This window comes from Alligator mississippiensis, chromosome 4 (genome assembly GCF_030867095.1).
Source record: "Alligator mississippiensis isolate rAllMis1 chromosome 4, rAllMis1, whole genome shotgun sequence".
Classification (NCBI taxonomy): domain Eukaryota; kingdom Metazoa; phylum Chordata; order Crocodylia; family Alligatoridae; genus Alligator; species Alligator mississippiensis.
Genome location: NC_081827.1, coordinates 43,869,822 through 43,893,552, shown reverse-complemented (window position 1 = coordinate 43,893,552; position 23,731 = coordinate 43,869,822). Strand labels below are relative to the sequence as shown.

Sequence of the window (23,731 nt, the reverse complement as noted above, 5' to 3'; positions counted from 1 at the left end):
ACTCTGCTGAGCAGGTCATTGGATAATTAGCCAGTGTGTGAAATCTTTTTTTGGATAGTTATGTAGAGACACAAAAGGAGGGAGTGGAGAATCTAATGGACTAGAACAGTCTATTATGAACTACATAAAGCCCTGTTCTGTTGAGCCAAAAAAAAAAGATTTATGTGTCCCTGAAAGCTATTTTTTATTTTTAGAAGTTATTGTGGTCAGAGCTGGCAGTAAAAGCAAAAGATGTGTATGTTTACCTTTAATGGCCATAGGGCTGTGCTAATGTTTCCATTTACCTTCAGAGACCCAACCTTAGGAGTGACAAGCGTGGGCCAAGAGCCTCATGTGAACACTGGGAGAAGCATGGATTCATGTAGAGTGGTAGCCTGATAGCATTGCCAAAGCTTGGAATCTGAATCCTGTAGAGAGAGATTTTTAACTTCCAAGTCATCCTGATCCTAAGTCATTATTGATCTGGTTGGGCTTCATAGGCTCTAACACAATATGCTATATAATACAGCATTTACTGCAGTAGTTGAATATGATATTTTGAATAACTAATTTGGCACCAAACTGCAAAACATCTTTTTCAAAAAATCTGGTTAACACTTCATATGCAGAGAGTTATTTTATATAGTGACCTGTGAATCATTCTGACAGAATTCTAGTAGCAGTAATAATGTCAGCTGGATGCCCACATTGACCATTTTGTGAGAGTTAATTAACAATACTTGTTTAATATGATTTATTAATAGTTGTACAACACCAATAAAATAAAGTATGTGCTTATTTTGGGAGTCTTACTTTAAAACTCACCTTTTTAGAGTTCCCTAACATGTCATATCTTTTCTCTTGTCTGTCTGATATAAAAATTAAGAGCTAAATATTGGTTTTCTTTACATGCTTAAATGGCACATGTATCACTTTTGCTGCATCACTTTTGCTTTTAGTACTTACGCAGAATAGAATTACCTTGTGCTCACACTTGCAGGAAGAAACATGGAAGAAGGGGAGAGCCCTCCTATCTTTTATCCCAATAGCTGAAACTATTAGGGCACTCTTCCTTCAAATGGGAGACCTGACCTAGGGAGTGTTTAAACCTGCATTTCCTGCTTCCCTGCAAAATGCTTTAATCACCAGGCTTGAAACTAGGCATTGCTCAGACCCCTCTTCTATCCTGTTCTTGAAGCTGATACATCGGACCTTGCATTACCTTGCATTTAATATTACACAGGATAAAATAGATGAACACTGGAAGTTTCTGGTCCATTGGAAACAAAAGGTCCAGGCTGGAACCTGCCCCTCCCCTTCCACTATTATCCAACCCAACATCCATCTTCCTGACTGCTTTTGGCTTTTTTTTTCCCCTTGCCCCATATATCTTCCTGTCTTGGCTTGAGTGGTCCAGATGAAGGGAAGACAGGAGACAGGATTGAGTAATACTACACTGGCCTGGTGATTAAACTACTTTGCTGGAAAACAAGGGATGAAGATTCAGACATTTTATGTGGGATAGAGGGAAGGCTGGAATATAGGTTTTCTGTTCCCAGGGCAATCGTCATAACCACAAGTCTCCTGAGCTAAAATGTAGGAAGGATTGCCATTTTGCTATTGTCCTTCCCACACAACCCTGCTTGTGTTTCTTCTCTGATTAAAATGTCAGAATTTTCCCAGCGTTACACACACACCTGGTCAGTCCCATCTTGATACATATCTACCTAGCTAGATCACAGTGAGCCAGTTTGCACACCTGGAACTGAATCACTTACTGCACAGAAGGGCTGAAAACTGCCATTGTGTGGCTGTGTACAAGCCATGTATGTGCATCAAGTGAAATAGGATCCAGCTCTAAATCTGCACTGAGATGCTGCTGTAACAGCTAGGGAGTTTGGTAGGTATATTTAATAGGTATACTGTGTGAGCTAAGGCTCAACAAAGCCTATGCATCACTGATTTAGTTCCAGTGGCACTTAACCTTCCAGCCCTGCAGGCAGGATGAGTGGGATGGGGTCAGTCCATAGGCCAGATCTCACAGGTAGGATGAGTCTGTCAGCCAGATCAAGTGTGATTTGGTGCATGGGGTTGGTCTGTGGGTGCAATGTGGTGTGCCAGCACAACCCTGCATGCTAGATCTGGGCACAATCTACTGGCCTGGTTCCATGCACCAGATTTAGCCAAAGAGCAATGCTGTGCGCTGCTGTGATCCAACACAGGGCCATATCATCCAGCCCATAGCACTCCCCATGGGTCCAGAAATTTGGCAGCAGGGAAGTGATGCCATTAATGTTGCCACCACTCCCCCACTGCCAAATTTCCTTACACCATGGGAAGCCCTAAGAGATGGATGACATGCCCCCATTGGATATATTCAGCCTGTAGGCCAGAGGTTGAGTACCACTAAGTTAGTCTATAAGGTGCATCTCTAACCTGCCTTCTGCCTGACTTCAGACTAACATGGCTAACTACTTCTCTCTAACAGGTATATTGTTTTGTAAAGTTATTAACATTTAAGTTATAAAATATCTCATTTTTAAATTTTGCAAAACTCCAGAAGAGGGTATTTCTTACTTTAGCTTCACACAAGGGCTAAGTACAGATAGCCAAAAAGCCTGAGGCTGAGTCAATTCAGTCTTTATGGGTTAGTCTAAGCTGCGTAGATAGAACTGATAAGCAAATAAACAGACATTCACTTTTGGTGCCTGCAGTGGCCTAGGCCAGAAGCTAGGGAGCGCTAGAGCATACCTCCCTGCTCAGCCAGAGCAGACAGCTTGGGCCAAGGATAGCTCGCCCACCCTGAGAGGCATAGGTGACACATGGGGCAGGGGCAGGAGGGCATGTGCCCCCCTGACAGAGCCATCCCTGCTGCCAATGCTGCCAGCGATGTCGGCAGGAACTTGCCAGCTTTGTCCCTGCCACTGCACGCATAGCTCACCAGCTCCGCCAACACTGCCGGCAGCTTCTGCGGGTGCCCCCCCAGACTCAGGAGGCATCAGTCACCCATGCTGAGAGGTGTTGTGGGGGAGGTGCAAAGCATCCTAGGATGCTGGGGGACTGTAATTTAACTTGAATGTGGAGGGGATCTGGGACCAAAGTTCAAAAAAATGATTTAACCTGAATTAGTTAAGTCTGATACATCCATCCAGGTTTATCTTAAACCAGTTTCAGTCATTTTGAAAGTGGTTTATGTGCACTGAACTTCTGGGCTAGGTACAGACAGTCAAAAAGCCTGAGGCTGAAGGGATTCATTCTTTGTAGGTTAGTCTAAACTGCACAGATTATATTGAAACAGAAGTGACCAGACATTTACCTTTGATTCAGGAAATGCAGCCACATGCTTGCAGTGGGGAGTGGGGGGGCAGTGCTAGAGCACAGCTCTGTGGCGGTGTGTTCACGTCCTCTTCCTGCTGGCCCTGACATCTCTGGGATTTGCAGTCCAGAATTATAGCAGCAAGACTCTGCAGGATTGCTCATCACTTCCTCTTCCTGCTTCCAGATGCCTCTGGGATTTGTAGTCCACATTTGTAGTCAGCAGTAAGTTTGAGCAGGGGGAAGGGGTGTTTAGCCCCACCTCCCTGGGCCCAGACCCCAGCTGGGGTTTGCCTGGGGAGGGTAGTCCTCCCTGCAGACTGGACTGCATCCCTTGCTGGGCTTCCCCGACTCCTTCTTGTCAGCCATCCCTCATTGCTCTAGGTAGGGAGTGGAATGCTCTGGAGTGGACAGCACAGCCCAGTCCAGGGCTGGAAAGCATCCTGGGGGACTCTGATTTAACTTAAATGAGGAAGAAGTGTGGGACAGAAGTTCCATAAACCAGTTTGACTCAAATCAGTTATGTCTGATACTATATTCAACCATGTTTATCTTATCAGCCATTTTAAAACTGGTTTATGTGCACTGAGCTTCTGTTCTGTTACAGGTTTAAACCAGTTTCTGATTACATAAACCGATGTATGTATAACTTCTGTCCCTAGCCCTGTTGTGTTAAAGATTTGAACTGGTTTCTGATCATGGTTTCTGTTCCTAGCCCAGGGGACAATTTTTCAGTTGTTATTTACTAGCAGGTTTATTGTTTGATGTCACATCACTAGCAAAATACATGCTGAGATACAATCAGAATTAGGGCTGGTGAACTGAGCCAGCTGAATTTAAACTGGTGACTATAGTTAAAAGGTGTTGTGTTGTGTATTACTAATCCTCTGAGCTGCCTAACCCCTGCTCTTGTTTCTGTTTTTTTGGAAATATTCACTAAGAGTTTGATGTGGAAACATATTGAACATCACGTTGACCTGTCTAGAAGAGTTACATGAATTTGTAGTACAATTCTGGACTGCAAAAATAATGCAGAGACTTATAATCTCATTTCACAGACCAGGGGAAAATGTTGGTTGACAGTTCTAAAAATAAACTAAGATTTGAATGTGTTTTTTTGCGTATCTCATGTCTGCTAAAGACACAAAAGCATTCTCATGATGTGCAGAACAATAGGGCTTGTGTAGTCCCAGAAGAATGTATATTGAAGCTGTGTCTACACATGTGCTTAACTGCAGAGTAAACTAATTAGCTGCAGAGTAAAGTGTCACTGTCTACGCATCTGGGCTAGGGACAGACATTCAAAAAACCTGAGCCTGAATTGATTCAATCTTTGCAGGTTAGTCTAACCTGACTAGGCTAAATCAGTTTTGTAACCAAACAGACACCCCAAAAATGCAGGCATGTGCCTGCAGTGACTCAGGCTAGAAGCCAGAGGGTGCTAGAGCAACCCTCCCTTCCACAGCATGAAACTGAGAAAGGCATGGCCAGGCTTGGCAGGATGCTGTGATTAGCCCAGCAGGGAAGTGATAACAGTGTTTATCTCCCAATTAATAAAACAACAGAGGGACACTACCAGCTACTTGTTGATTCTGCCTGTTGATTCAGTACCACTGTAGCCAGCATATGGTCTGCACGCTAATACACAGACACCTCTCAGCAAGGCAGAGGAGAGGGGAACTCCTGCTTAGCAGAGAGCGGTGAGGGGAGAGGGGAAGCAGCCTGCAGTCTCTTGAGCTTAAGCCAAGGAGCAGAGGGGAGGGGCCAGCCCTGCTGTGGAGCAGAGAGCCCCTCCCAGCCCAGAGAGCATGTCGGGATGCTAGGGGTGTCTGGTTTATCTTAAATCAGCAAGGGGTCTGGGACAGACACTGCATAAACCAGTTTGAGCCAAATCAGTTAAGTCTGATTACTACATTTAACCAGGTTTATCTCAAACCGGTTTCAGCCATTCTCAAATTCATTTATGTGCACTGAACATCTATTCTGTTACAGGTTTAAACCAGTTTCTGATTACTTAAACTGGTTTATATGGAATGTCTGTCCCCAGCTATGATGGTATTAGGCCATAGTAAACTAATTAATGCTGCTGTAAGATAGTAATTTACTGTGATTAAATGCAGGTGTAGACAGTGACTGCAGGCATAAATTGAGCCTGGTCAACCCAGCCAACCAGGGGCCAGACTCCTGCTTGCCACCTAGCCACACAATTATGCACATTCAGCAACCTTGTGCCCCAGCCAGCCCCTCTGCTGCCAAACACCATCACCCAGAGCCGAGGGCTGAGCAGCCCTGGTGTAAACTGCTCTGCCGTGGCTCAGATTGCTGCTATGCCTGACACGTGTAGACGCTGCACCCAGGTGTAGTTTTGCTCCAGCTCAGACTGCTCCAGAGGTTATTGCTTCACATTAGATGCGCATGTAAACACACCCTGCTACATGCAAAGATTAAACTAGCCAGTACTTATATTTTGTCAGTGCTATTATATAAATCAATATGACATTTTCTAAACTCTAAATCTTACTGTGAGATCTTGGTTAGAACTGCTCCAATTATTTGTTCGGAGTTATTGAAGTGAAGATTGTTCCTTTTGTTTTTGTGAATTATTAATAATTTGGTCATTATTTTTACAAATTTGTTTTTTGTAATTGCTCATGAATACTTTGTAAATGCAAATTTTGGATTATGAATTTTTAATAAGGACATGCTTTGAGTGCTTGCTATTCATTACTTATGCAGTATAACCAGTCAAATACATCACACAATCCTTGGTTGGATGACTTAAGCTTCATAAATAGAAAGAGTCTCTTTTATTGTTCACAAATTATCAGTGAATATTTGTAATAGAAAAATCTATTGCATTGATAAAAGAGCTTTTTTTAATAAAACAAGCTTTTCCAAATTCATGCATTTCTCCCAGTTCAAATATTTCTGAGAGTATTTTCTTTTCTGTCAATATTTTTGCAAGTAAAATTTTTCTCCTTTATATACCATGAATTAGCAGAAAACAGTGTGAATGACCAGATTTTATTCTCCAGTATATTTGTAAATAGTTTTCTACTTTGTTACATCTGATCATAGGGCCACATAGAATAGTACCTTTTACCACAATCAGTTATTCAGATACAACTACTCCCATTGTAAATAATATTCACCATGAAAGTAGGTAGCAGAGCCCTAAAGGTATATTGTTATGCTTCTTCCTGACAACAGCTCGATATTCCGTAAAAGATAATGGAGGGAAATGAAGATTTTGATGAAGACTATCTCACTGCTTATGCAGTTCAACTAAGCATTCAAGAATCAACTGAAGTCAGTCAACCAGAATCTACCAATTATCAGGAAAGGTACTGTAAATTTATGGACAAGTAGTGAGATTATAGAAAGTTCTTTAAGATATTGAACCATTGAAATCACAAGAGTTCTTTATGTCATCTTAACCAGTTAAAATTTATTTGGCTATTATTTATATTAGCTAATTTGTCAGTCAGGCACTGTATAATGAAAGAATGAAATACAGCAGAGTTGTTTTATCCCCAGGACCTGGCAAACATTCTTTAGTGCCCTCAACATAAAATTAGTACCCTGATCTGTTATAATCTCCTGAGGGATACCCACCCTAGATATCCATTTTAGGAGCTCTTCTGCAATGCAAGAGCCAGGGTACAGTATCAGGGTACCAGCTAGCATAGTCAATTATAGCAAGTATATATTGATGCCCCATGCTCCTCTTAGGTTGTGACCCCACTATATCCATGGCAATTCTTGCAAAAGGGGTGGCCATAATGGGCATCAGCTGCAGCGGAGCCCTGGGTGGTCTGACTTCACAGACCAGTTAACATCCAGCATAAGAGGCACACAGACTTGCAATAATCTCATGCACACCCAGCCAAAAAAACCACTGCGTGATCCGGGCCATGGTCTTAGTGCAGCCAAGATGGCCATCCATAGGTGCTGCATGCACTATCCACCACAGGGTCTTACAGAACAGCGTGAGTACCAACAACTGTGTGAACTTTTCTCCCTCCCCCCTTTCCTGCTTGACATGATATAAGCTGTTTCTTACCTCATAGCAGGGATCTCATCCACTCAGTTCTGGACACACCTTTCTTTCAATCCATGCTACTTCACTATCATGATTTTTTTTTAAATCCTCTTCATCCCCTTGTGCATCTCTGAATTGGGCTCCACTGATCCCTTCTTCCAAATCTATCCCTTCCTCCTCCACAGCTGAGGGCCAGCTCCTTCATCCCCCAACCATACATTTCTGGGACACAGCCCTCTGCCCCACCCACTTTTTCTCCTGTGGTCTGACCTGCTCAAGGATATTATAAAACAAAGGCCAGTCACGTCCTACAATCATGTCACAAGTTAATCATGGTGACAATCTTACCTTCATCTTGCCTTGATATCCTAGGACTTTCAGAGGAATAAAACCTCTCTCATATTGAACATATTCACCGAGCGTTCAAGCCATTTTTACTGGCTCCACTGGCTTGACTAACTGTTGGGGAACCAAATCTGCCTGCACCATTGTTTGTGCACAACTGGTGTCTAGCATGGCCCTAACCACTGATCAGAGCTGTCATGGCAGGTTGATTCCACACCACGGTCTCTTCATTACACCCACATCTGCAGTCCCTCACTTCCACTCCCTCTTTAGGTCTTTCTCTGGCAACTCGGGGAAGCCCTCCATGTCTCCACTGTTCATCATGTTAAGGGGGCACTCTAGTGATGTGATCCATTTTGCTGCACCTGTAGCAAATGATCTCCTGGGGCCCCTGCTGACCTGACTTATGTCTCCTCTCCTCTTCTTTGCCAATGTTGGGGCCTGCCCTCTTTCCAATCTGCTCCTTGACATGGTCACTCTCCAACATGGCAAAAGCCTCCACCAGCTTCAAAGCCTCTTCCAAATTCCATGGTAAATGTCTCCTTAGCCCCCAGTACTGGGTGTTTTATTCAAGGTCACATAAAAACTGTTCCATCAGAATTTGATTTGCTAACTCCTCTTAGTCATAAACCGAAGGTTGTACCCATTTATTCATCAAATCCTGTCGTAGTTGCACTAGGACTTGAGGCCTCTTATGCTCCTGACTCTTCCTTGTGTGAAACAGCCACCAATAGTGTTCAGGTGTTATCTCCAGCTGGTACAGGATTTCTGCCTTTACCTTCTTGTGATCACAAGCTCCATCACATGCTAGGGTTTGATATGCAGCTTGGGCCTTCCCAATAACCAAGGCCCTGAGCTGGCTAGCCCAGTGTGCCCTTTCTAATCCATCTTGTAAGGCTGTTCACTCAAAAGCTTTTATATAGGCTTTAGGATCATCATCCTTTCTCATCTTCAGCATTTTGAAGAATGACAGGTCATGTTGCATCTATTCTTGTTGGTGAGCCTCCTGGTGTTGCTGTACTTCCAACACCTTACTAATGGTGTGAAGTGTTTGGCTTAGTAAATCTGGTTGTGACATCATGGCTTGTCATGCCTCTATCCTACCTTCCCCAGCCGGGTTTTCTTCTCCATTCCCAGCCAATGCACCAAGTTGTGAGCAGTGTTGACAATACACCCTGTGCTATAATATGTGTGCACTAGGATGGCGACTCTTTGGACTAGACAGCTTGGCTCTCAACGTGCTGTTCTCACAAACTTTTTCCCTCTCTTTACCTGCCATGCTATGATTAATGATGGAGGGATTCCTGGTCATCAGTTGTAATTCACACAGGTCACATGTGAGGCTGATATATGGGGCTCCGCCTCTCCTCACACCACTTCCACATGCCAACCAAATATCGTACTGGTGTCTAATTTCCAGCCCCCAGGCTGTGTAGTCCCTAGGTTAGCTTGCCAGATGCTACCAACACGGGTTTGAACAAAGATGATGTCAGTCTGGGGTGAGATCGTATTGGCCTGTGCTTCCATCGAAGTGATGGCTTATAAATAAATAACAATCAATATAAAGTGAAAAAGAATCCTAGCATTCATTCATCCTCCAAGGACATCTATTCATGCCCAGATTCATTGCTCATTAAGTAAATCAATTATCCCAATTAATTTCCCCAGCAGCTTATTCAATCAATCAATCAATCAATCAATCAATCAATCAATCAATCAATCAGTAAAATTAATTACTTTATCTGTTCATTAAATCAAACAGTTCAATTAATTTCACCAGCATCTTATTAAATCAACCAATCTATCCAATTAATTTTTTTGGAAGTTCATTAGATAGATCAAACAGTCTGTTTAATTTCACCAGCAACTTCTTAAATAATTCAAGTACTTCAATTAATTTCATTGGCTATAAATGGGGTGAATCCATTAATTCAATTAACTTCACCAGTTATTCTTTAAATCAATCCAATTACATCAATTGCTCCAATACTCTTAATTCATTCAAAGTCACCTCTATTCCCAGGTGACAACTCACAGGGTCTGGCAGGCACTGTTCCCCCATCCAATCCCAATGCTAAGACTTCCCTCTCTATACCTGGCTTGGCAAGGGACTCACGGGTCTCTCTCCCTGCTGCTTTTCTGGGGACCCAGGCACCTGGTATTGGGTGTTCTTCCAAGCTCCTGAACTGCAGAGGTTCCCTTCTCACCACTCTTGCTTGTGTCCACCAGGCTCTCATCACAACATGGCTCCATGTAACCCCTCCATGCTGCTTCACCCCTGCTGAATGTTTGGGTATACTGCTGGCTCTTGGGTGTCCTAAAATGTGGAATGAGCAGAAACTCAGAAAGAGGGGCTCCTGTTTTCCTTGCTGCTCAGCCACTGCCACTGTCCCTGTGGGAGTGTCTGGTACTCTCAAGCCTTTACCAGGCTTCTGCGTTTCCCCCAGGTACTGAGGAGGGTGTGGAGACTTCTAGGAGTCCTGCTTCTACAGTGCCACAATCAGAATACATCCCAGACTGGTCAGGGTGGGTGTCATGTGCGGCACATATTGTAGACTAGCCAGGGTGGGTGCTGTGTATAGCATCGGTCCTGGAGTGGGTACCACGTACAGCAGAGTCCTGGACTGGCCAGAGAAGGCACCACATGCAACGCATCCTGGGCCCTGCACACAGCAAATTAACTCAGAGCCAGGGGTAGCACCAGAGGTTGGATGGAGCTCTGCAGGTCCAATCTGGCCCATGGACTATATCTTTAATACCCCTGGAATATGGCAACCAAAATGTAAATGTCTTTTTCATTCCAGTCCTATAAAATTAAGCCACTTTCTGAAGAAAGTAACAATTGCTTTTTTTCTATTTTATGTGTTCTCTGACTGAAACAATATTTGAAAGGCTTTCTGTGGAAAATTCTGACCAGGATGGAGAAAATACAATGGCACTCTCCAAACTGATTAGCAAGAAACAAGAGGGTTTTTTTGGTGATATCTGTTATCGGACCAACTGTATAGTCCACTTGGTGACTGTAACCTTTAGGAACCTAAGTCCCACTGACTTTCAATAATATTTTGGCTCCTATGTTCCTGAAGAAATATCTACAGTGCACAGTACAACACTGTTTAAAGATATCAAGCTTGCTTTAAAAAAGTGAGCTTAGATATGGAAACAGTGTAGGCACGGTAGGGAGTGCTGTGTGAACTATTTTATCTGATTCCTTATCTGATTCCATATGCTCGTAAGTACTGAACAGTCATTTTTGTACTGTATTGCAGTATGCAGTGCTGTTATTTATGGAAGATCAGCTGATCACTAGTCAGTTTTAGACCAGGACTGTCAAATTCACACCAGGAACTACACTGGATCCAGACCACAGTGCTCCTTCCGGGCTGGAACTGCAGGTCCAGCAGCTGTAATAGGGGCAGGGCCAACAGTGGCTATGGTAGATCTAGTGGCAGGAGTCCAGTGGCTGGGATTCAGCAGTGATGGGGGAGTGACAGTGGAACCAAGCAGTGGTGGTGATGGAGCCAAGCAGCAACGGGTGAAGAGGCCACAGGGCAAGTGGGGCAATGTTAATCTCATGGGGCCATGTCCTTGCCCAAATCTGGAGCAGGCCACATACCCTGAGATAGCCTCACTCCCAACTTATGGTAGCCCACTAGTAGACCAGTGGGTCAGACAGAAGAGTTCCATGAGCTGGATCCAGCCCACAAGCTCTATTTTTGACACCACTGAATTAGCCAGTTGACAACCTGCTGAATTCTCCCGTTTTCTCATGTGAGTTGTTAAATGTCTAGGAGACTGTTCAGACAACCCAAATGGTCACAATTAGACAACACAAATAATCTAGCACTTGAAAGAAGGAAGGGGATGTAAAAGAATATAAGGCATACCTTTCTTCCCAGGCTTCCTCCCTTACTTTCCTTCCTGTATTCCTAAGCACGAGTACCAAACCCAAAGTCTGTTTCCAGCAAAACTGTTTGAAGTGATGCTAATGCACAGTAGATTAATTCTGTTGTGCATTAGCGCATTAGCACGGCTTTCACCATGATGTGCTAATGTGTAGTAGAATTAGTCTACTGTGCATTTAGCATCTCGTGTAGATGCACCCTCTGAGAGAAAAATAACCTGATTAAATCACCCCTGGGAAAGTTTCTCCAAGGAGACTAAATGCCTGTATACTTACCTTTCTGAGAGAAGCCACAACACAGCCCTCTGGCATTTCAGTGTGCTTTGCTCCCACTTTCCTCCTCCTCCCCACAGAAGACAGTCTGTCACTTGGGCAGCTCTCTACTACTCCAGCCAAGTGGGAGCAGAAAATTAAAAGGTATGTGCTGGTGCTATTTTGCAGTAGCGCTGTTTACTATGCATTATGTTAGTACCTGTTATTACAGGTACTCAATTTAATGCACAGTAACTGTGGCACTTTAATGAGCATGTAGATGCGCTTAATGTGGCAAGTTTTGGTCTGGCAAGACAATCTTGAATGTCTGTACCCTGGTGGTTTCTACTGGAAAAGCAAACACGTCTGTACATGTTCAGATGAGGTCTACAGACGAGACCCACTCAGATTTTCAATTTCTTTCTAATTTTTCTGAGTTCTGAAACAAGGTACCAAGCTAATCACAATTTGTAGCTGATGTGTTTTAAGTACACTTGGCATAGTCCACGGGCTGGGTGGGAAAGTGATTAAAATATAAAATGTGCTTTAACATGATCTTAAAGCTTCTGTATTTGTTTACATTTTTATCTTCTGTTCTCCCTTTAATAGATTTATACCAGCCAGTGAGCAAAATAGGAAGCTGGTAGCTGCCATAAGACAAGGTACAAATATTAGAATAAAAGATTTACCATAGAAAGGTCTGAGCTAGTAATACTTTTTAAATCCTTTTTTAATTTATTTTTTAGGCCAAGTATTTGAGCTTCAAGATTATGTGAAACATAAGTATGCTTTGGATGAAGCTGATGAAAAAGGGTGGTTTCCACTGCATGAAGCTGCTGCTCAGCCAGTTCAACAAGTACTTGAAATCATTCTGGATGGTAAGGGAGGTCAAAATATCACATAAGACTACTAGATGCGGAAGATATGTGATCAGAGCAAAAAAAAAGTTAAAAAAAAAACAAATTAACAAAAGAATAGACTCAGCCGCTGCAAAAATATGGGCAAAGCACCCAATGAAGCATCTTGTCCATGTCATTCAAACACACTGACCAGATTCTTAGCTCCTGTAACTTGGCACAGGTTGATTTACTTCAATGAACCTGTGTCTGCACAGTACTTGGTCATTTTTAATGGCTTAATTCAGAAATCTACACTTATTCAGCAAATGAGAGCACTAGGTCAACATGAGTCATTTCAGTACTTAGTCATTATAGCAGAACTCTTAAGTAAGTAGTTTAAATAGTTGCAAAGTTATTTTCATGAAGGTGGTTACCAATGTGGCATTTGTATTGTGTGCTTTGTGTCCTAATTCCTGTCATTTTAATTGTGTATTATATTTTCATCTTATTCATTTTAGCATCTTATAAAACAATGTGGGAATACAAAACATGTGATGGAGAAACACCACTAACTTTGGCAGCAAAAGCTGGTCTTGTGAAAAACGTAAGAACATTGCTGGAAAAGGGTGTTTGGTCAAATACCACAAACAATAAAGGAGAAACTCCTCTTCTCATTGGTAATTTTTTCCATTCCATGAATCATGCTAATATGGTTTGCAGAGTTTTCAGTATTCTGAACTGTTGTGTCCGTTTCCTACAGACAAAAAGCTGACCATTACAAGGGGATTTGGGGCCCATCCCTACAAATCCTTATTCATGAGAGTAATCCTTACTCACTTGAGTATTCCCATTAGCTAAAATGATTCAACTATTGCTCAGCTTTTAGAGTGAAAATGAAACATGAATTTTGCTTCCACCAAATAACCAACATTTTGCTTAAGTTTTCAGGGTAAACTTTCCAAGTCCACTGATTCCTCTTGGTCTGATCTTGAATTATTTAAATCAGTGGGAGATTTAAGTGAACACAAGAAAAGACTATACTGGAAATTACAAGGGCTTGATGCAGAAGTGATCATGTTATATTTCTTCCCATGTTAATTAATTTGTAGGTTATTAACAATACACGTATAAGGACAAATAATAGAACACATATATTCTTAAATCTAAAAGGAGATCATGGGCTAAAATATACAAGGACTATAAAGCAGGAATTGAACTTACAGACACTAAATAGAAAGGATAACACTTTATAAGTTGAGGAATAATACTTAAAAAATAACTGTTATTAAGCAATGAAGCCCTGGTTTTTTTAAACAAATTTTAACATTTTTCTTTCATGAAGAGAAAAAACTTGCTCTTTCTTCAAAGCATCTTAGTGTTTACTGAGGAGTTACATTTACTGACATAAAGATTATGCTAAGTATTTTAAACATGCTCTTATAAAATATAATGATGAGAAAGACATGTTATATTTCATTACATTTCACAGCTCGAGAGGCAATAGTTGCATCTCTACTTAAAGTATTTTCTGTTCTTTGTTTTAAATGAGTTAAAAAAGTATTAGCCTTTCTATTCTTTCAGCTTTCCAATGCAGGGGAAAATTAAGTAAAGACCATACACTTGGAATAAATTGCAGTACACCCATCCTAGTTTTCCCCTTTCTCTCCTATATATTTTTTTAAACAAATATCTATTTGTCAGTTCAAGTTCCAGGTCTAAAATCCAACTTTTGAGTCACAATGACCAAAGACTCACAGGCTGACTTCCAGTTCCACGCTCAATTTGGAATCAATCAGACTCTTAGTAAAAAATGCCTAGAATATGCTTTCTGGGTTGCCTTGAAGATTTATTGAAAACATCTCTTAAATCCTGATCCATTTAGCAGAAGATTCTTACATTATATGAACTGGTACTAGTAAGGACTTGTGGGAGCTAGCATGCTGAATAATGGAATAGGGAAGCTCTACCAATTTTTATGTGAAGCCAGAAATCACGCTACTTTTTTTACTGAATAATATTCAAACTACCAGTAACCGGAATCCTTTTCTTTCCTGCTGCATCTGATAAAACAGTTGAGATTTGTTTCTTTATTACGAACAGTGCAAATTAAGTGGGTTGCAAGCTACCTGGATGTGTATGATTTTCATTTTACTTTACAGAACAAAATTACATGCTGAAATAAATAAAACTTAACAGGGGAAAGTGGAGATGAGCTCCCACCACTCTCAGATTTTCACTGCCTGTACAACCCAGCCCTATTCTGTAATGAGCTGTTCCTTTGCAGAGCCATTTTGAGCATGCATCTGCCAACTCCTAAGGGGAGACGAGCCAGCAAGCAAGCAGAATTGTGTCACTATTCACAGTTACAATAATTCACCAAAATTTTGTTTTTTGACAAGGCTATTTAGAATATGCTTAAACATATATTAAAGACTTGACCCCAAGGTTATTGAAGTTTGTGGAGGACTCCTATTAACTTAAATGGGCTTCAACTAAGGCTCCAACGTTCAGGTTTTTAAAGCTGCAGGTAGTTCCTAGCAGGATTTTTTCAAAATAATACAATTCCCATTAATTTTATTCACAGCTCCTGTCCACATCTTTAGGCACTTAAATAACTTTATTAATTTGATCCCATGCAACTTCTCAAAGCATAAGTAATAAGCACTTGTTAAGGACTGTATCTTTTTTTTAAATTAGAGCCTGGACAAATTTTAATGAAACCCTGTGCATTTTCATAGATTTCATAGACATTAGAGTCTGGAAGGGACCTTGTGAGATCATCGAGTCCAGCCCCACAAAGGCATCAATTTATGCTTGGGAGTTGCCTGTAGGAGTATATATAGTTTCATAGTTGTTAGGGTAAGAAGGGACCTCAACAGATCATCAAGTCCAAACCCCTGCATTGGGCAGGAAAGAGTGCTGGGATCATATGACCCCAGCCAGGTGCTTGTCCAGTCTCCTCTTAAAGATCCCTGAGATAGGGGAGAGCACCACCTCCCTTGGAAGCCCATTCCAGATTCTGGCAACCCTTACCATAAAGAAGTTCTTCCTGATATACTGTTGAGTTTTTATTACTTTTACAGGTTGATTTTTTTTCTGGATGAGTTGGGTTTTTTCACTTTCAGAATAATCTGTGGTACCAGTTTCCAGTTCTTGTTGAAAGTGAAAATACTAATGTTAGTATTAGGAAAATCAGTCTGTAAAATCAATACAATTTCCATACTATGTAATGGGATAAAATAATCAGACTTATTAAAATATTAAAGTTTAAAATATTAAGTTTAATGAGTATTAACTTTTGTCAGTTCCGTGCGGTAGGAATTTCAGTGAAGCAATTATGTATTAAAATATTAAAACTTGATCTACAAAGAATCTGTAAATGTTTCCTTTAGAATGTCCTTTATTGTATTTCCTCCATTTTCTCCAGTAGCTGCAGAGCAGTAGAACATTGGAGATAAGATACTGACAACTCTTGCTGTCTTAGGACTACCAGGAAGAAAGAATTATTAGTAACACCAAAGAAAAAGGATTTTCCCCCACAACTATCCCCTAGATATTTTCATTTATAATTTCCTGAAAGGTGGGGTTTTTTAGTTGTGTAGCTTTCTATAAGTTTGTTGTCATTAGGAACTGAGCAAAAGACTCAGACCAAGTTTCACTGGAGTCAGAGTAGAATCACTAAAGAAATTCAGAGTTGCTTTTAATTTAATTACTTTTTCCCTTAACTCTACAAAAAGAACAGTCAGTTAAAGAGTTCTTTAGTTGGGTACAAGGGTAAAGGCTGATATATCTCCAGGGGAATAAATTCTGCCCTCAGTTGTGTATAAGGAAACTCAATTTAACTGTAAGTAGTTAAAATAGTTAAAAACCAATAATAGAATTATCCAAAACCAATGACCTGTTAAAAGCAAGTAATCAAAAAATGGTATGTGATGGATTAATTTGTATGCACATTTAAATATGTAGCTCTCTACCAGTTTGTTTTACTATTAACTGTTTCAATCTTCAAGCTTCCTAGAGTATTGAGATAGGTCAGAAAACATAGGATCAATCCATGTCATTAAATTTAATCAAATTCTGCATTGAAATCAGCATTGTATCATTGTGGGTAAAATAAAAAGTATGAAGCTAGTGCAGAAATGCAAAATAAGGCACCAAAACCATAAAATCATAGAGTTGGAGGGCCTTGCAATGGTCAGTCTAGTCTAGCCCCCTAATCAAAGGTAGGATGCATTATTCCTAGACCATTACATACAAATGATTATCCAACTTTTCTGGCAGACTTCCAGTGAATACGTATAGAGCCATATGGAAGACAAAAGTATAAATGTTAATGTCAGATATTCACGTTACAATTTGACCATTTGATTTGGTTAGCAAAATGTACATGCATAGGAAATTCTCCTGCAGCCAGTTGACTGCTCTTGGGTCGTGCAGTTATCCAGGAAAATGTGACACTTGGACCTCCAAAAGGCAGAATTTGACCTTTAAGTATGGCTATTGTCAGTTGTAACTTACCTAGTAGTAACCAGTGAATATTACTTTACGCATTAGAAGCTGACAAAATGTGTTGGATACAGTTAGAAAACCAAGGGGACATTGTAAATGTTTGCAACACCATTAATAGAAAAGGGCAATGTTCTGACATTCAGCTGTGACATAAATTACAATTGATGTTATCCATATTGGACAGAAATGTGGGTCTAAATACTGAGTTTTGAATTTATATAATATTGTTCCCCAGAGATGACCATAGCAGGGCATAGGGCCCGGGGCAAATCAGTCTGTGCAGGGTCTGGATGCGGTGGCAGAGGTGGAGAGGCGGGGGGGGAGGAGGTGGTGAACGGCCAGATACGAAGCTGACCCGGCTCTGCAGGGCCCCCCAAAGCGCGGGGCTCAGGGCAGTTGCCCCAATTTGCCCCCCACACAGGGGACGGCTCTGTTGTTTTCACTGGGAGACTGCTCTTGCAAGCCTTCCATGTGTAAAGCCTGTAAGAATCATTGGGAGGTTGCAACATGAAGGACAAAGACAGGGAATGTGTCCTACTCAGGAAAGGTGCAAGGAAAGCAGTGTTGTAATCAAAGTAGTTAGCTGATAAAGCCATTCTTCCACTCCCCCCCGCTTTTTTTTTAAACTTGTGTTGCTATATTTCTGTCTCTGTTTCCTCAAAACACAAGTTGGATTGGTTTCACATACCCATCAAATGCTACATGAATGCCATAACATTTTATCATGGAATCTTAGGGTAGGGCTGGAAGGGACTTCCAAAGGTCATCTAATGCAACTCCCAGCCTGAGGCAGGATCATCCCTATTCAAACCATCCTATACCAATTCATAATCTAAACTCTTCATAAAACTACCATCAACCCTGACACGACACAAGACATAATCCTCTAACCTGCCACAGGTAAAGCAGGGGAACTGTGGCAGCCAATGTCCTTCTTCTGTAAAAGATTGTTAATATAGACTCAAGAAATCCCAGGAAGAGGGCCATGCTTCCCACCATGGAAGAAAGCACAAATCCCCACAGTTTATACCAATCTGACCAAGGAGTAAAATTCCTTCCTAAGCCTAAATATGGTGATTGGTCTGACCCTGAGCAGAGGTGCAAGACCTTCTAGCCAGGAACCATCAGCTTTAAGTCCTAGCAGGAGCACTGGCACACCCCAGTTAAAATCCCCATCCTTGGCTGCAGCCAACACTCAGCGCCTGTGAGGTAGGCTTAAAAACACCCTGACACATGTTGCAGAAATCAGGGGTGATTGGTGGGGTACATCCTTTACAGTGATTCCCTGACAGCTTAAATCTACAGTATACAATTGACTCCACCTTTACTTACTAGTGCATTTGGTTCACAGGTTTCTATGGCAAAAGTCTGAATCATGTTGTTGATCTGCTTAACTATTTCAAAATGCTAAAACTGACAAGTATTCTAAGTCTGACAAACTATACCTTGCAACATTTGCAATAACATATTTAATAGTGTCTTTGCCTTTCTTCTTCTTTTTTGTTCTTTCAGCTGTAAGAAGGGGATCTTTTGAAATGGTATCCACCTTGATTAAACACAACTGCAGTATCCACCAACCATGTGCAAAACGCTGGTCAGCAATGCATGAAGCTGCAAAACAAGGCTGCAAAGATATTGTTTCTCTTCTTTTGAAAAATGGTGGAAATGTGAACCTGAAAGATGGATATGGGGTAACACCATTGGGAGTTGCTGCTGAATATGGTCACTGTGACGTGCTGGAGCATCTTATTCACAGAGGTAGATAGGAAGGAGAAAAATCTGTGCCTGAGCTGTATAAGCATTATCTGGTTACTATGGTATACCTCAGGGGTTTTCAACCTTTTTGGGTCAGTGTACCCCTGACAGCTGGGGCAGTGGGAAGTTCCCCAGCATCCAATCAATGAGCAGAGGGAGGGGGAGGAGGGGGAGGGGGAAGTACCGGTGGCACCAGCTGCTAAGTACCCCCTGAAGCCATCTATGCATACCCCGGGTTGAAAACCCCTGGTATACCTGATCCTGGTAGAGTGCACCAAGTTTCTTTGAAAGAAAAGAAAAGAAAAGAAAGAAAATTACGGATCTTGGTGGACACTTAGAGCAACCTTTTTCTAATTAATTTAGAAAACCTATTTAATTTTTGCTTGTTTAGGATTCCGATATGACTTTTTTCCTTTATCCAAAAAACAAAACAAAACTACTAATTAATTTGTCATGTATCATGTGACCACCAGGGAGACAGCACAAAATATCTAATTAGAGGCATGCCTGGGCACCTCTGCACCCTGAACAGCAGCAGTACATGGAGCTGTGTCAGTGGCTGCTGTGGTGGCAGTGGCTAGGCTAGCAGTGCGGCCACTGCCATTTTTTGGCATCTTTCTGCAACTCGATACCTGGGGCATGTGAATGCCTCAGCCCTGCTTTGCTACACTATTGCATCTAATAAATGGAATGATGGTATTTTACAGCCTATTTCATGGGTAGAAACATATCCTTCACACAGCAGAAGGCAAGAAATCCAAGGTTTTAATAGGTAGATGGCATTGATTTCTAGACTTAATAGTCTGATTGCAAGAATTTGCTTTTTCCTTGGGTGGTACTGCTTTCTACAACTGCATTCTTGTTTTTTTTTCCATAGTATATGAAAGCTTGAGTCCAAATGGCCTGTTATCACTTGCATTATTATGATGGCAGTATTTCTTATTGCCCTGGTGTACAATCCAGTGCTAATCCACAAAGTGGCTTCCATCCAGTCTTTAATGTTCAGTATATTTATGATGGGCCTTTATTTACACTAGTTTCTGCAAGATGCTTTATGACCAGACTGTATCTGCTTATAGCATATTAATACCTAGCTGAATTGAGAAATTACACAGAGCTTTACATTTTAAGAACAGTATACAAACACAGTCTTAGTTAATTAGTCCACAGTACCTTAAATCCCCCCTCCTCTTTCTTTTGATAGCTTCAGTAACCTGAATTGGATTGTGCTAGATTGTTCCCCCCAAAGACTTCCCTGAAATATATCCTGCTTGGCAGGCACCACAGTTTTGAGACTATTCTCCTAAACCATATGATTGATTATTGGAATAATATTTAAGATTATGGTACTTTCCACAACAGTAGAGCATTGCAGAAACATTTAGTAATCCTTATTTGAGATCTGCAAGGTAGGGCAATATTATTACAGTACCCATATTTTATAGTTGGAGTGACTGAGATGCAAAGACACAAAGAGAGACAACATAGATTAGAACTCAGGAGCTGTTTGCCTGCACTTGCAAACTGGATTAGTTAAACCACATTGATCCACAAAATTAGGGAATAAATATATGTTGCCAAATGAAGCAGATCAGCTGTGCTGGGATGCGTTTTAGCACAACTGATCAGCTTCACTGGGCAAAACAGACTGTGGGGCCCTGCTGCTCCTGGGAACAGCTGGGGCCCAATCCTGTGGGACAATGCTCAGGGCTCCCCTCTGCAAATGGGGAACCCCTGGGTTTCCCTGTTAGTAGAGGCATGCATGGGGAATGCCTGGGCACTCCTGTGCTAGCAAAGACACCCAGGGCTTTCCCATTTGTGGAGATGCACCCTAAGTTTTTATGACGGCACAAAGGCAACATCTTTTTATTATTCAGCTTCATAAAATAGGTTCAGCCCACAGTTTTGACCAGAAGGAATTAGAGAGTTTTGTGATGACTCAGCATACAAATCATCAGGAATACATTTTGATGTTGAGGCCAGTGGTACATGTGCACCTTCTACCATCAGAAACATGTTTCCATGTTATCTGTTTACCTTTTCTTACCAAAATGATACGCAAAAAAATCACAGAATGGGTATAGGACTTTGCATTCAGTGTCCTTAATATTCTTTGCAGCTTTACATACTGCAGACAATCTAAAGTTTTTCTTAATATTCAATCACATCTCTATAAATCTGAATATTTTCTAAATCTGTCAGAGCCACAACCTCTGTGCCTATTATCCTATAGTAAAGGGCATGTGGAACAGCCATTTAAAACATACCATGTGCAGCAGGTTACATATCAGTGCTTTTTGTGGGTGATCACTTGTGCCCTTCCTTGTGGAAACCTAAGCACCTGTTCTCAAAACATATTGTACAGCTTTTCGCTTTTCACTTGAATCCTCAGCATTTCTCCCATCCTCTGATCTGCTCTCCTCTGCTAGAAGAAACAGTTCTTTAATTCTGATCAAGACGCACACTGCCTTTCTAGTTCCTAGGTAGTTTGGCAGTTATCAACTTTGCACATTTTATTCCAAGCAAACATGTTTAGCCTGATCAACACACATCTCACACACCATTCCATTTTTCCATTGGATCCAGCAAGTTCAATCAAGTTCAAATCTTGAAATGTCTTTGCTCTTCTAAACAACAGCGTTTTAACTGTAGACGCATTACACTTTATCTTTGACTCCTTCTGTGAAGTGCCTTTTGGAACCCTATAGCAGCTTCTTTTAATACTTAAGACCAAGGCTAGGGGCAGGCATTACACACAAACCGGTTTAAATGATCAGAAACTGGTTTAAACCTGTAACAGAACAAACATGTAGTGCACATAAACCAGTTTCAAAATGGCCGAAACCGGGCTGAGATAAACCTGGTTGAATGTAGTATCAGATTTAATTGATTGAGCTCAACCTGATTTATGCAATGTCTGTCCCTGACCCCTTCCCGGTTTAACTTAAACCAGAGCCCCCCAGCATCCTGGCATGCTATCTGAGCTGGGTTCTCTGCTCCAGCAGAGCAAGGTTGGTTCCACCCGTCTGCTCCCCAGCCAAGCAGGGACAGGCAGGGGAGGAGGTCTGGCCAGAGAGAGTTTTAATTCCCTGTCTCCCTGTTTCACTTGCAAGGACCCGAGCCACCTCTGCTGGGCACTCCCCACTCTCTGCCACACCAGTGAGCCAGCATGGTTCCTGAGGCAGAGGGGGCAGGGAGGGGGGATATTCCCTGCTTTACTCCCACTGCCATTGGGGGACCACAGCTGGGTCTGCCCACCCCAACTGCTGCCACCACTCCCTGTTTGGGGCAAGTGGCAGAATAAGCACTCTCCACTGGATGCTGGAGGGAGGGGGAGTAACCCCTGTCCCTGCTCCCCGCAACTAAGGGGCCCAGCTAGACAGTGTCTGGTCACACCTCTACCCAGCTGCTTCAGCAGTGAGGCAGGGCCCTTGATGGGGAGGGGGGAGGGAGCGTCAGAAGCGTGGATGCAGCTTTCAGCTGCCTATCCCTGGCACAGCTCCCCATAGGCTAGAAGCTGCACTCACATTGCAACAGGGAGCAGGGAGCAGAGTGGTTTAACTAATCCAGCTTGCAGTTGCAGGGAGAAGTAGTAGCAATGCAGTCACAGCTGCCTGCTGCCTGGCTCCAGTTTGGGCACAGGGAAAGCTCCTCTGTGCCACCAAAGCCACCTGGTCTGCGTCAGACTGGAACCAGGTTGTTCTGGCCTGCAGCTTTTAAAGGTTGCTGGCCACTGCTCAAGGCAGTCTGGTTTGTATGCTTTCATTTCAATGGATGTTGACAGGGATGCTCTCATGGCTGGTTCTCAGTTTTAGGCCGAGGTTTGCATGCTATGGACAAGTACAAGAGTAGCTTTTATGTAGTTTAATGTAGCTTTTATTCAGTACTGTAAACTCTGCTATGAAATAATCTTTGGTAGAAGTTTGTGTAGCACCCTCATAACAGGCATTATACAAACGTATAGACAGACATGGTCCCTCTACTGATGGTTTCCAAGGTAATTACACAGGAACAACCAGTAAGCAAAATACCAAAGGCATGCGTTTTTTAAATTGTTTTAATCTATCATTAGCTTTCTACCTTTGTTAGTGATCAAATACTTCAGCCAGTTTATATTACTCTTCCTATTCTCTGTCCTTCTCAAATATTCTCCCATGTTTTCAAACAAGTAGCAATGCCTGAGCTGCTTTTGTAAAAGACAGGAATACATATTCACTTAGGTATGGTTTTCCCTAGTGTATCAAGTTGCTTCCTGTTGGTCTGGTGCATCAATCTTTTTGACATCTTTCAAGCCTTTGTAAGCATCTACACTCTAAATACCATAGCACCAAGATATTTAGGAACATCCTCAGCACTTCTTTCTGCATTAAGCAAAGCGTTAACTGGCTGATGAGTTTGTTCTACAAGCAAGAGACTCTGATATAAAATAGGTTAAGAGTTTTCAAGAACATGCTAGCCCATACTTATTTGAGACTAGAAAGAACATGTAGTAGATGTGGAATGAGAAGTATCAGAATTACATTATGTGGTCCAGAAAAATTACCCAGTACATAAGATGCACTAGTGATTCAATAAACAGACTGATGCTGGATAAACAATAAGGGAACACTGTCTAGTATGCCCATATATATATATATATATATATATATATATATATATATATATATATACACACACACACACACATACATAGGTATATACACACACTATTTAATTCTATCAGGGCTCATTAGGAGATACTGTGGCAATGATTCTGCGTTACAAAATAGTTTACATATAACTGCCACATCT

The 23,731-nt window shown here is 41.7% G+C and overlaps 1 protein-coding gene across 1 annotated transcript in view; it reads left to right on the top strand.

Moving 5' to 3' along the window:
- ASB15 (ankyrin repeat and SOCS box containing 15) overlaps window positions 1-23,731 on the top strand; it is a 45,287-nt gene that overhangs the window by 11,248 nt on the left and 10,308 nt on the right. Inside the window, exons 2-6 of the mRNA XM_019491894.2 lie at window positions 6,505-6,638; window positions 12,447-12,499; window positions 12,584-12,715; window positions 13,195-13,353; window positions 18,698-18,943. Coding sequence (XP_019347439.1) covers window positions 6,526-6,638; window positions 12,447-12,499; window positions 12,584-12,715; window positions 13,195-13,353; window positions 18,698-18,943 — 703 coding nt within the window. The 5' untranslated portion in view covers window positions 6,505-6,525. The remainder of the gene's footprint in view (window positions 1-6,504; window positions 6,639-12,446; window positions 12,500-12,583; window positions 12,716-13,194; window positions 13,354-18,697; window positions 18,944-23,731) is intronic.